Source organism: Carcharodon carcharias, chromosome 24 (assembly GCF_017639515.1).
Source record: "Carcharodon carcharias isolate sCarCar2 chromosome 24, sCarCar2.pri, whole genome shotgun sequence".
In the NCBI taxonomy this organism is placed as follows: Eukaryota; Metazoa; Chordata; class Chondrichthyes; order Lamniformes; family Lamnidae; genus Carcharodon; species Carcharodon carcharias.
This window is the reverse complement of record NC_054490.1, coordinates 11,242,107-11,254,831: the sequence shown is the minus strand read 5'-3', so window position 1 is coordinate 11,254,831 and position 12,725 is coordinate 11,242,107. Positions and strand designations below refer to the sequence as shown.

Sequence of the window (12,725 nt, the reverse complement as noted above, 5' to 3'; positions counted from 1 at the left end):
AGGGTTGTAGGGGCTGGAGGAGGTTACAGAGATAGGGAGAGTTGTAGGGGCTGGAGGAGGTTACAGAGATAGGGAGAGTTGTAGGGGCTGGAGGTCGTAGGGGCTGGAGGAGGTTACAGTGTTAGGGAGGGGTGTAGGGGCTGGAGGAGGTTACAGAGATAGGGAGGGTTGTAGGGGCTGGAGGTTACAGAGATAGGGAGGGTTGTAGGGGCTGGAGGAGTTGACAGAGATAGGGAGGGTTGTAGGGCCTGGAGGTTGTAGGGGCTGGAGGAGGTGACAGATAGAGAGGTGTCTGGGTGCTGGAGGAGGTTACACCCAGACATGGGGTATGAGTTTCGGGTATCTGAATGGTCTTCTCTCACTCTTTAACTGTCATTTTTGAGATTGGCAGTTTGATGGTTAATAAAGAAGGCAGCCAGACATCACTCCGAGTGGGAAGTTCCCAGTGAGCAGTTGGAGGCGGGGTTGTGGATGGGTGAAATTTTGTCCCTTCCCACTCAGCTGCCGACATAAACCGATGGCTTTGAGGAGCTGCATCTCACACAGGGAGGAGGAGACATTGCGTCCAGGCTGACAACTGAAAGTGGACGGGCAACTAGAGGCATTCTGCATCACAGGCTGCAAGAGAGAGAGAGAGACAGATACACACAACTAGAGGCACTCTGCATCGCAGGCTGCAAGAGAGAGAGAGAGAGACAGATACACACAACTAGAGACACTGCATCGCAGGCTGCAAGAGAGGGAGAGAGAGAGAGAGATACACACAACTAGAGGCACTCTGCATCGCAGGCTGCAAGAGAGAGAGAGACAGATACACACAACTAGAGACACTCTGCATCGCAGGCTGCAAGAGAGAGAGAGAGACAGATACACACAACTAGAGGCACTCTGCATCGCAGGCTGCAAGAGAGAGAGAGAGAGACAGATACACACAACTAGAGACACTGCATCGCAGGCTGCAAGAGAGGGAGAGAGAGAGAGAGATACACACAACTAGAGGCACTCTGCATCGCAGGCTGCAAGAGAGAGAGAGACAGATACACACAACTAGAGACACTCTGCATCGCAGGCTGCAAGAGAGAGAGAGAGAGAGAGACAGATACACACAACTAGAGACACTCTGCATCGCAGGCTGCAAGAGAGGGAGAGAGAGAGAGAGATACACACAACTAGAGGCATTCTGCATCACAGTCTGTGAGACACACACACACACACACACACAGAGCCAGAGACACTCTGCATCACAGACTGAGAGAGAGAGAGAGACACACACACACACAGAGCTCGGTATGCCTGGCGGCTGCTTCGTCAAGGCTCTGAAGATGGTGGTGGTCGGCGATGGAGGCTGTGGGAAGACCAGCCTGCAGACTGTCTTCACCGAGGGACATTTCTCAGAGGTAAAGTCAAGCTCGGGCGCTGCCCCCTCCTTGTCATCGAGAAAACCCCCTCCCCACCTGCGGACGCCCCTCGGCCATGCACGACCTGACCAAGTGCCCCCACCCCCAGAGCCCCACACCCACCCCCACACCCGCCTTGTGTCGAAATCGCGATGGGTGCACAGCAAGATCCCACCGACAGTAACAAGTCACAGCCCTCGTATGGCACAGGAAGAGGCCATTAAGCCCATCCAGCCTGCGCTGGCTCTCTGAAAGATCTATCCAGTTAATCCACACTCCCCTCTCTGCTCTCTCCCCCTCCTCTCCGCACACCCCCACACCGCCCCCCCCCCCACCGTTTCCCTGTAAATTTTTCCCCTTCAGGTATTTCTCCAATTGCCCCTTTCGAGGGTCCCCCTGTTGAATCTGCTTCCACCGCCCTTTCAGGCAGCGTCTTCCAGATCACAACAACTCGCTGTGTAAATTTCATAAAACATATTCGTTCTAGTTAACCTGCTTTGCACTCTCAAAATAGTCAGAGAGAAAGAAGGGGAGAGAGAGAGAGACACACACACACACACACATACACACACATAGAGTGAGACAGACGGATCGGATCAGGGAGTGTGAGAGAGAGAGAGAGGGAAGGGAAGAGAGAGAGACACACAGAGAGTGAGACAGATGGATAGGATGAAGGAGTGTGGAAGAGTGAGAGAGAAAGAGAAAGAGAGAGACACACAGAGTGAGACAGATGGATAGAATGAGGGAGTGCGGGAGAGAGAGAAGGGAGGAGAGAGAGAGACACAGAGAGAGAGAGTGAGACAGATAGATAGGATGAGAGAGTGTGGGAGAGAGAGAAGGGAAGAGAGAGAAGGGGAGAGAGAGAGTGAGACAAATGGATAGGATGAGGAACTGTGAGAGAGAGAGAGAGAAAGATCAGATCTCTTTCCTCCTGTCTGTGTAATTAATTCTCTGTACCTCTTCGTCTTTCAGATCTATGTTCCCACAGTCTCGGAAATCTTCTCAGCTCAGTTCAACTGTGGGAGCTTACTGTTGGAGATCAACATGTGGGACACTGCAGGTGAGTCTGGAGAATCCTGAGACATATCCCAACAAAAGAGCTGAGGGGCTGAATGGCCACCTCCAGTTCCTATGTAACAGGCTCGAGGAGGGGGCATGAATGGGGCCTCCTCCTGTCCCTGTGTAACAGGCTCGAGGAGGGGGGGGCTGAATGGGGCCTCCTCCTGTCCCTGTGTAACAGGCTCGAGGAGGGGGCATGAATGGGGCCTCCTCCTGTTCCTGTGTAACAGGCTCGAGGAGGGGGCTGAATGGGGCCTCCTCCTGTCCCTGTGTAACAGGCTCGAGGGGCTGAATGGGGCCTCCTCCTGTTCCTGTGTAACAGGCTCGAGGAGGGGGCTGAATGGGGCCTCCTCCTGTTCCTGTGTAACAGGCTCGAGGAGGAGGGGGCTGAATGGGGCCTCCTCCTGTTCCTGTGTAACAGGCTTGAGGGGCTGAATGGGGCCTCCTCCTGTCCCTGTGTAACAGGCTCGAGGAGGGAGCTGAATGGGGCCTCCTCCTGTTCCTGTGTAACAGGCTTGAGGAGGGAGCTGAATGGGGCCTCCTCCTGTTCCTGTGTAACAGGCTCAAGGAGGGGTTGAACGGCCTGCAGCTGTTGTAGGTTCATCAATAAGTGATTTTGTCCGGACTGACTGGACGTGGAATTTGATCAAACTGCATGAGTTTCCATCTCTGAATTACAACCTGCCTCCTAAACCCGACAGGAAAACAAGATTATGACAGACTCCGCCCGCTCTGCTACCAAGGAGCCAATGTGGTGCTCATCTGCTATGATGTCAGCAATCCAGCCAGCTTTCACCATGTCCTCACCAGAGTAAGTCAGACTTATCTTTCAATTCACAAGACATACGGGCTGAATGGCCTTCTGTTCCAGCGCAATAGGTTCAAGAGAGTATACTGAGAGAAAAATACATCAGTACTGAGGGAGTGCAGCACTGTCGGAGGGTCAGTACTGAGGGAGTGCTGCACTGTCAGAGGGTCAGTACTGAGGGAGTGCAGCACTGTCGGAGGGTCAGTACTGAGGGAGTGCAGCACTGTCAGAGGGTCAGTACTGAGGGAGCGCCGCACTGTCGGAGGGTCAGTACTGAGGGAGTGCCGCACTGTCGGAGGGTCAGTACTGAGGGAGTGCTGCACTGTCGGAGGGTCAGTACTGAGGGAGCGCCGCACTGTCGGAGGGTCAGTGCTGAGGGAGTGCCGCAGTGTCGAAGGGTCAGTACTGAGGGAGCGCCGCGCTGTCGGAGGGTCAGTGCTGAGGGAGTGCCGCAGTGTCGGAGGGTCAGTACTGAGGGAGCGCTGCACTATCGGAGGGTCAGTACTGAGGGAGCGCCGCACTGTCAGAGGGTCAGTACTGAGGGAGTGACGCACTGTCGGAGGGTCAGTACTGAGGGAGTGCTGTGGTGGCGCTACATTACAAGGCGTAAACAGCCTTCTTGAAATGGGAGGGTTGCATGGTCAAGTAGGGCTGAATGTTTCTAAAGTTTCTCTCCGTGTTCTCCTCCTGTAAACCCAGTGGCTGCCTGAGCTTCGTCAGTTTTGTCCTGGGACCCCCATGTTCCTGGTGGCCTGTAAGAAGGACCTACGGATGGACAAGATCTGTCAGCGCCAACTGAACAAAGCCGGACAACAGATCATCACCTCCACACAGGTTAGAGCACCTCCGAGGGACAGTCTCATCACACTCTCTTCTCCTACCCAGGAACCTCCATCCAAACCCAACCCTCAATCAGTGACAGGAGACCCTCCATCCCAGTGTCTCCAGAGGACCCTGGGTCCGAGTTAAAGAGAGAGAGAGGGGAAATCAGCCAGGGTTCCTGCTCCTGATCACTGTCCAGTGATCCCTGGGTTAGAGAGAGAGAGAGGGGAAATCAGCCAGGGTTCCTGCTCCTGATCACTGTCCAGTGATCCCTGGGTTAGAGAGAGAGAGGGGAAATCAGCCAGGGTTCCTGCTCCTGATCACTGTCCAGTGATCCCTGGGTTAGAGAGAGAGAGTTGAATTCAGCCAGGGTTCCTGCTCCTGATCACTGTCCAGTGATCCCTGGGTTAGAGAGAGAGAGGGGGGAAATCAGCCAGGGTTCCTGCTCCTGATCACTGTCCAGTGATCCCTGGGTTAGAGAGAGAGGGGGGAAATCAGCCAGGGTTCCTGCTCCTGATCACTGTCCGATGATCCCTGGGTTAGAGAGAGGGGGGAAATCAGCGAAGGTTCCTGCTCCTGATCACTGTCCAGTGATCCCTGGGTTAGAGAGAGAGAGAGAGGAAATCAGCCAGGGTTCCTGCTCCTGATCACTGTCCGATGATCCCTGGGTTAGAGAGAGGGGGGAAATCAGCGAAGGTTCCTGCTCCTGATCACTGTCCAGTGATCCCTGGGTTAGAGAGAGTGGGGAAATCAGCCAGGGTTCCTGCTCCTGATCACTGCCCAGTGATCCCTGGGTTAGAGAGAGAGAGAGAGAGGGGAAATCAGCCAGGGTTCCTGCTCCTGATCACTGTCCAGTGATCCCTGGGTTAGAGAGAGTGGGGAAATCAGCCAGGGTTCCTGCTCCTGATCACTGCCCAGTGATCCCTGGGTTAGAGAGAGAGAGAGAGAGGGGAAATCAGCCAGGGTTCCTGCTCCTGATCACTGTCCAGTGATCCCTGGGTTAGAGAGAGAGAGGTGATCTTATCCAGGGTTCCCGCTCCTGAACACTGTCCAGTGATCCCTGGGTTAGAGAGAGAGAGGGGAAATCAGCCAGGGTTCCTGCTCCCGATCACTGTCCAGTGATCCCTAGGTTAGAGAGAGGGGGGTTGGTGGGGGGAAATCAGCCAGGGCTCTTGCCCAGTTTGATCATGGGGATTTTGGAGTGCGGAGTCACATAAATGATGATACTTACCCTCTTGGTTGCAGGGACTGACCATGGCTGACCAGATATGTGCAGCTGGCTTTCTAGAATGTTCAGCCAAGCTGGAGGAGAAGGTGGTGGAGACGTTCCACGATGCAGTCTTGGCCGCCTTCACAGGCTGCAGCAGGACGAGGGTCAAGAGGAAATCGGAGAGGAGCTGCCTGGTGTCGTAGTGACCAGGCCTGCTCCTGCCCGTTGATGCTTGCTTAAAGGGGGCTCCGGCAGCCGACGCTGGAATTTTACGCATGGGGAGAGGGCTGGGCGGGTTGGGGGGCCCACTCAGTCTTCACTCTCCATTCCCATGCGGAGACAGGGACTCCTCACAGCTCTAGGGCCTTGGTGAAGGGAGTGAGGCCTGACTGAATTCCTCCCCGCCCTCCCAGACGTCTGGGCCCGGACGCGTCTCCCGAAAGGCCCAGGCTCCCGGCCTAGTCTGGTGCCACACCCCCGTGAGCGGCACCCAGCCCCCGCGGACACACACCCGCCTGGCAGGAAAGGCCCAGGCTCGATCTCGGGCCTAGTGCTGATCCAGGCGGACACATTACACACCCGCTGCGTCGAAGGGGGGGGACGAACAGAAACACACACACACAGAACAGGAACGCTGAGGCATTTGTGGAAACCAACGGGCTATGAAAACCTTGTCAACTTTCTGGTCTCTGAGTATTCAGGGACAAATCTGAGAGACTCCATAGCGAACTGGGTGACCGACCCTGCAGGGATCGTCTGAGCTCGAGTTAATAAATGTAACGCATCGAACTGGTTCGAACCCAGAATGTAATGCATTGTATGTAAGGGTTTGCGATTCATTCTCTCAGGGACTGACTGAATAAAGAGCATTTTCCAGACGTCCCATCGCTTCCAGGTTTCATCAAACAAGTTTGCAATACCCTCCCCCCCCCCCACCACCCCGTATCAGAGTAATTTGACATTAACCTAGTATAAGATGATAAGAAATAGGATCTGGAGTCGGCCATTCAGTCCATCGAGCCTGCTCCACCATTCAATACTATCACATTGATCTCTATCGCAACCCCACTATCCCGCCCTCTCTTCATGTCCCTCAATTCCCCTCGGTGTTCAAAAATCCCTCAATTTCAGCCTGGAATCTACTCCCCGTCTGAACATCCACGGCTCTCCGGGGTGGAGAATTCCAAAGGTTCACAAGCCTTTGAAGTGAAGACATTTCTCCTCCTCTCAGTCCAAAATGGCCGACCCCTTATCCTGAGACTGTGCCCCCCAGCACCCCCAATCCTCCTTGTGTCGTGGATATCCCCGGGGAGGGGGAACAGCCTCTCGGCATCCACCCTGTCAAGCCCTTAACAATTTGGCGTGTTTCTAAACCCCAGGGGATATCGCATTTAGAGGGAAAGTGGAACAGTTAATAAGAGAGGCAAAGAGAGGGTATGAACAGAGCCCGGCAGCTAACAAAAAAGGGAATCGGAAAGTCATCTATAATCATACAAACGGTAAAAGGGGCAGTGGGGGGAAGCATTAGCAAGCAGCAAGGAGCTTTACACATGGCTGATGGTTCTCGATGACCCCCCTTTTGCATCGGTCCTTACAGAGGAAGAAGATGTCATTGTGAAAGAGGCAGGAGTGAAACAAAGCGTGTGCTAAGAATTGATAAGGAGGCAATTTGAGAAAGTCTGGCTGTTAAGGTACTTAATGTAGAGGGGTCACCATGACCAGGTGAGATGCGGGGAGTGAGAGTGGAAACTCTGGGGGAAATGGCTATAAGTTCCCCATCCTCCTGAGCATCAGGATGAGCACTGGAGAATTGCAAACCTTACACCCTTGTTCAAAAGAGGGTGTGGAGATGAGCTCAGCAACTCCAGGGCCGTCCTTTTAAGCTCCGTGGTTCAGAAGCAACGTGAGCTGTGAGGAGGAGGGTGCTCAGCTCAAAAAGGGACACAGGTCAGTGGGCGGACAAGTGGCAGATGAAGTTGAATGCAGGGAAGCAGGAAGTGTAGTGTAATTTTTGTAGGAAGAGTGAGGAGAGACAATATAAAATAAATCATCGACATGAAGGGGGTTGCAGGAACAGAGGGACCTGGGAGTATAGGTACCAAAATCACTGAAGGTGGCAGGACAGGTTGAGTGAGCGGGTAATAAAGCAGACAGCATCCTGGGCTTTATTAATAGGGGCACAGAGTACAAGAACAGGGAGGTTATGTTAAAGGTGTATAAAACACTGGTTCAACTTCAACTGGAGTATTGTGTCCAGTTCTGGGCACCGCACTTTAGGAAGGATGTGAAGGCTTTAGGGAGAGTGTGGGAAAAGATTGACGAGAATGGTTCCAGGGATGAGGAACTTCAGTGACGTGGAGAGATTGGAGAAGCTGGGACCATTCTCCTTGGAGAAGAGAAGGTTGAGAGGAGATTTGATCAAGGTGTTCAAAATCATGAGGGGACTGGACAGAGTCGATCGGGAGAAACTGTTCCCATTGGTGGAAGGATCGAGAACCAGAGGGACACAGATTGAAGGTGATTGGTGAAAGGAGCAATGGCAACATGAGGAGATACTTTTTCACACAGCGAGTGGTTAGGATCTGGAACGCACTGTCTGAGAGTGTGGTGGACACAGGGTCAATCAAGTAGTTAGGATCTGGAACGCACTGCCTGAGAGTGTGGTGGAGACAGGGTCAATCGAGTGGTTAGGATCTGGAACACACTGTCTGAGAGTGTGATGGAGACAGGGTCAATCGAGTAGTTAGGGTCTGGAATGCACTGTCTGAGAGTGGGGGGGGAGACAGGGTCAATCGAGGCTTTGGGAAGGGAATTGATTGGATCATTAAAAGAAACGGAAACAGTTGCAGAATACAGGGAAAAGGCAGGAGAGTGTGACTCGAACTGCTGCAGCAGAGAGATAGCACAGAAACTATGGGAGGAATGGTCTCCTTCAGCACTGCAAACATTCTATGATTTTAGTCAATCTGTCCTCATAGGACACTCCCCTCATCCCAGTAAGCAGTCCAGTAAACATTCATTACAATCCCTCTAGCGGGGGGTGATGTCAGTACTCCCAACAGGATCTCACCCCTGCCCTGGAGTAAGACACCTTGTACACCAATCCCCTCGTAACAAAACATAACAAAACATTTACCACTCTAAGTGCTTGCTGTGCCTGAATGTTAACTTTCAATGATTCAACTACCAGGACAGCCAGCTTCCTCTGAATTCAAACCCTTCCCAGTCTCGCAGAATCCATCAAAGAATCTTCAGCATCTTGTATTCTTCCTTCCAAAGTGAAAAGCTTCACAGTTTGTCACATTGTATTCCCTCTGACAGGCTCTTGCCCAGTTACCCAAACCAAGCTTACACAGTACCCCCCAATCAGCGCAATAGGCAAATATGGCAACATCTCATAGTACCCCAAATCAAGGCAAGAGATGGAGAGGCTAGAGCATTGGTCTTCAATGGGAGAGTTAGGGGATTAGGGGGATGGTCTTCAATGGGAGAGTTACAGGATTAGAGGGATGGTCTTCGATGGGGGGGTTAGGGGATTAGAGGGATGGTCTTCGATGGGGGGGTTAGGGGATTAGAGGGATGGTCTTCGATGGGGGAGTTAGGGGATTAGAGGGATGGTCTTCGATGGGGGAGTTAGGGGATTAGAGGGATGGTCTGCGATGGGGAAGTTAGGGGATTATAGGGATGGTCTTCAATGGGGGAGTTACGGGATTAGAGGGGGGAGTTAGGGGATTAGAGGGATGGTCTTCGATGGGGGAGTTAGGGGATTAGGGACATGGCCTTCAATGGGGGAGTTATGGGATTAGAGGGATGGTCTTCGATGGGAGAGTTAGGGGATTATAGAGATGGTTGTCAATGGGGTAGTTAGGGGATTATAGAGATGGTCTTCAATGGCGGAGTTAGGGGATTACAGAGATGGTCTTCAATAGGAGAGTTAGGGGATTAGAGGGATGGTCTTCGAAGGGAGAGTTAGGGGATTAGAGGGATGGTCTTCGATGGGAGAGTTAGGGGATTAGAGGGATGGTCTTCAATTGGAGAGTTAGGGGATTAGGGGGATGGTCTTCGATGGGGGATTTAGGGGATTAGAGGGATGGTCTTCAATGGGAGAGTTAAGGGATTATAGAGATGGTCTTCAATGGGGGAGTTAGGGGATTATAGAGATGGTCTTCAATGGGGGAGTTAGCGGATTAGAGGGATGGTCTTCGATGGGTGAGTTAAAGAATAAGAGAGATGGTCTTTGATGGGAGAGTTAGGGGTCTAGATGATTAAAGGATTCTTCAGTGGGAGAGTTAGTAGACATAGGTATGGTCTTCAATGAGACACAGAGCTACAATGGGACGCCAATTGAAAAGAGAGCTATCTAGATGAGAAAGTGAGAGGTGTTTGGAACAATCTGACACTGGAAGCTGAGATTTGTGTAACCCTGAGCTTTGCTATTGTGAGTTGGGGCTGGACCTCCCCACAGACTGACCCTCTGAAAGCACGGCTGCACAATCTGAGAACTGTGCACGGGAAGCCAAGTCCATCAGTGCGTGGAACAATGCTCAGAGAGGGTGAGGATGGTCCTGGAATTCTCTCAAATGTCAGCCTGGAGCTCATCTATTGACTCTCTGAGCAATTTGCATCCCCAAGGACATCACCCGTGATCTTTACCAAGAGTCAGCAAAACACACCACACCTGAGGGCAGACTACAGCTTGTCAACAAGGATAAACAGAGTCTCTGAAACTGGGAAACGCAAGAGGCTGAGGGGAGCGGTTACAGAAGCACACGTCAGCCGAAAGTGATCCTTGGAGCTTCAGGAGTGAGCTCAGTGCTACCTGGGTTAGATACAGAGTAGAGTTCTCTCAGCATCACCCTGATAGTGTGTCACCCATAAGACATTCAAGGAGCAAGCATCAGTGTACAAACCACTCTTAAAGGGGAACTGCCCCTTTCACAACACCTGTTAAAGGGACAATATCATTATTAAACATTTTTGTTAAAGGGCCAGTGTCATTATTATACATTTTGTTAAAGGGCCAGTGTCATTATTACATATTCTTGTTAAAGGGACAGTGTCATTATTATACATTCTTATTAAAGGGACAGTGTCATTATTACACATTTTTGTTAAAGGGACAATGTCATTATTACACATTCTGGTTAAAGTGCCAGTGTCATTATCATGCATTTTTATTAAAGGGACAGTGTCATTATTACACATTTTTTTAAAGTGACAGTGTCATTATTACACCTCCTTGTTAAAGGGCCATTGTCATTATTACACCTTCGTGTTAAATGGACAGCGTCAATATTACATCTCCTTGTTAAAGGGACAGTGTCATTATTGGAGAAGCTGGAACTGTTCTCCTTGGAGAAGAAAAGGTTGCGAGGAATTTGATCGAGGTGTTTAAAATCACAGAGTTGATAGGGAGAAACTGTACCCATTGGTGGAAGGATTGAGAACCAGAGGGTAACAGATTTAAGGTGATTGGTGAAAGAAGCAACAGCGACATGAGGAGAAACTTTTTCACACAGCGAATGGTTAGGGTCTGGAATGGACTGACTGAGAGTGTGGGGGAGACAGGGTCAATCAAGTGGTTAGGATCTGGAAAGCATTGTCTGAGAGTGTGGTGGAGACAGGGTCAATCAAGTGGTTAGGATCTGGAATGCACTGTCTGAGAGTGTGGGGGAGACAGGGTCAATCGAGTGGTTAGGATCTGGAACGCACTATCTGAGAGTGTGATGGAGACAGGGTCAATCGAGTAGTTAGAGTCTGGAATGCACTCTCTGAGAGTGTGGTGGAGACAGGGTCAATCGAGTGGTTAGGATCTGGAACGCACTGTTTGAGAGTGTTCTGGAGACAGGGTCGATCGAGTGATAATTCTGTGAAGTTTCGGGCAGACCAAAGAGCGTCTTTCACCAAGTTGATGATCCTCCAGCTGCAGTTGATGTTTGTCTCGGTGTGTGTCCCTGGGAACAGACCGTAGAGCACAGAGTCCTGTGTCACAGAACTGCTCGGGATGAACCTGGACAGAAACCACTGCATCTCTCTCCAGACCTTCTCTGCAAAGGCACAATCCACAAGGAGGTGAACAACGGTCTCGTCCCCACCACAGCCACCTCGAGGGCAACGTGCAGAGGGGGTGAGACTCCTGGTGTGTAGGAGGGATCTGACGGGGAGGGTCTTTCTCACCACCAGCCAAGCTACGTCTTGGTGCTTGTTGGAAAGTTCTGACCATGAGGCATTCTGCCAAATGACTGACAGTCTGCTCGGGGGAACCATCCCACAGGATCCACCCTCTCCTTTCCCCTCAGGGCCTCTATGATGTTATGTGCCGACCACTGCCTGATGGACTTGTGGTCAAAGGTGTTTCTCTGCATAAATTTTCCCACGAGGTACAGGTGGGACAGCACGGTCCAACTACTTGGAGAGTTCCACAGCAGCGTGGCCAGACCCATCCTTCCCAACACCGGGGACAGGTAGAACCTCAGCACGTAGTGACACTTGGTGTTTGTGTACCGAGGGTCTACGCACAGCTTGATGCAGCCACACACAAAGGTGGCCATCAGTATGAGGGTGATGTTGGACACGTTTTTTCCCCCTTTATCTAGAGGCTTGTACATCACGTCCCTGCGGACACGATCCATTTTCCACCTCCAGATACAGCGAAAGATGTCTCGGGTGATCGCCAGTGTGGAATGGGCCAGACCTGCGCCACGTACAGCAACAGCGAGAGTGCCTCACACCTGATGACCAGGTTCTTACCCGCAATGGAGAGGGAGCGTCGCTCCCACATGCCCAGTTTCTTTTTCACCATAGACACTCGCTCCTTCCAGTTTCTAACGCGTGCCCTGGTCCCTCCGAACATATCCCCAGCACCTTCAGGCCGTCAGCCCTGACAGTGAAGGGGACAAAGGATCGGTCAGCCCAGTTCCCAAAGAACATGGCCTCGCTCTTCCCACGATTTACCTTGGCTCCCGAGGCCAGTTTGAACTGGTCGCAGATGTGGATCAGTCTGCACACCGACAGTGGATCCGAGCAGCAGACAGTAACATCGTCCATGTACAGGGAGACTTTGACCTGAGTGCCTCCACTGCCTGGGATCGTCACTCCTCTTATACCCGGATCCTTCCTGATGGCAAAAGGTTCGATACCCTACGCAAACAGGGAGAGACGAGAGCCTTGCCTGACTCCGGGTCTGATCGGAAAGGTTCACGATTCCCACCCATTGATTGAAACCGTGATTCTGATGATTGTGTCGAGTAGTTGGATCTAGTTGCAGAGTCACTGAGTCACACAGCACAGAAACAGGCCCTTCGGCCCATTGAGTCCGTGCTGGCCATCAAGCACCTATCTATTCTAATCCCATTTTCCAGCACTTGCTCCGTAGCCCTGTGTGCTGTGGCACTTCAAGTGCTCATCTGAATGCTTCTTAAATGTTGTG

The 12,725-nt window shown here is 51.8% G+C and overlaps 1 protein-coding gene across 1 annotated transcript; it reads left to right on the top strand.

The window, feature by feature from the left end:
- Positions 1 to 314: 314 nt before the first annotated feature.
- On the top strand, positions 315 to 6,174 carry LOC121269318 (rho-related GTP-binding protein RhoF-like). Its single transcript, XM_041173870.1, has 5 exons — positions 315 to 1,397; positions 2,370 to 2,457; positions 3,158 to 3,267; positions 3,964 to 4,098; positions 5,332 to 6,174. The coding sequence occupies exons 1-5, from the start codon at positions 1,290 to 1,292 to the stop codon at positions 5,497 to 5,499; spliced, it is 609 nt and encodes a 202-aa protein (XP_041029804.1). The 5' UTR covers positions 315 to 1,289; the 3' UTR covers positions 5,500 to 6,174.
- Positions 6,175 to 12,725: the final 6,551 nt, after the last annotated feature.

Coding starts and splice junctions, on each gene's coding strand:
- LOC121269318 (XM_041173870.1), top strand. CDS start 1,290: ATGCCTGGCGGCTGCTTCGTCAAGGCTCTGAAGATGGTGGTGGTCGGC. Junction 3,268..3,963: donor TTCACCATGTCCTCACCAGA/GTAAGTCAGACT, acceptor CTGTAAACCCAG/TGGCTGCCTGAGCTTCGTCA. Junction 4,099..5,331: donor AGATCATCACCTCCACACAG/GTTAGAGCACCT, acceptor TCTTGGTTGCAG/GGACTGACCATGGCTGACCA.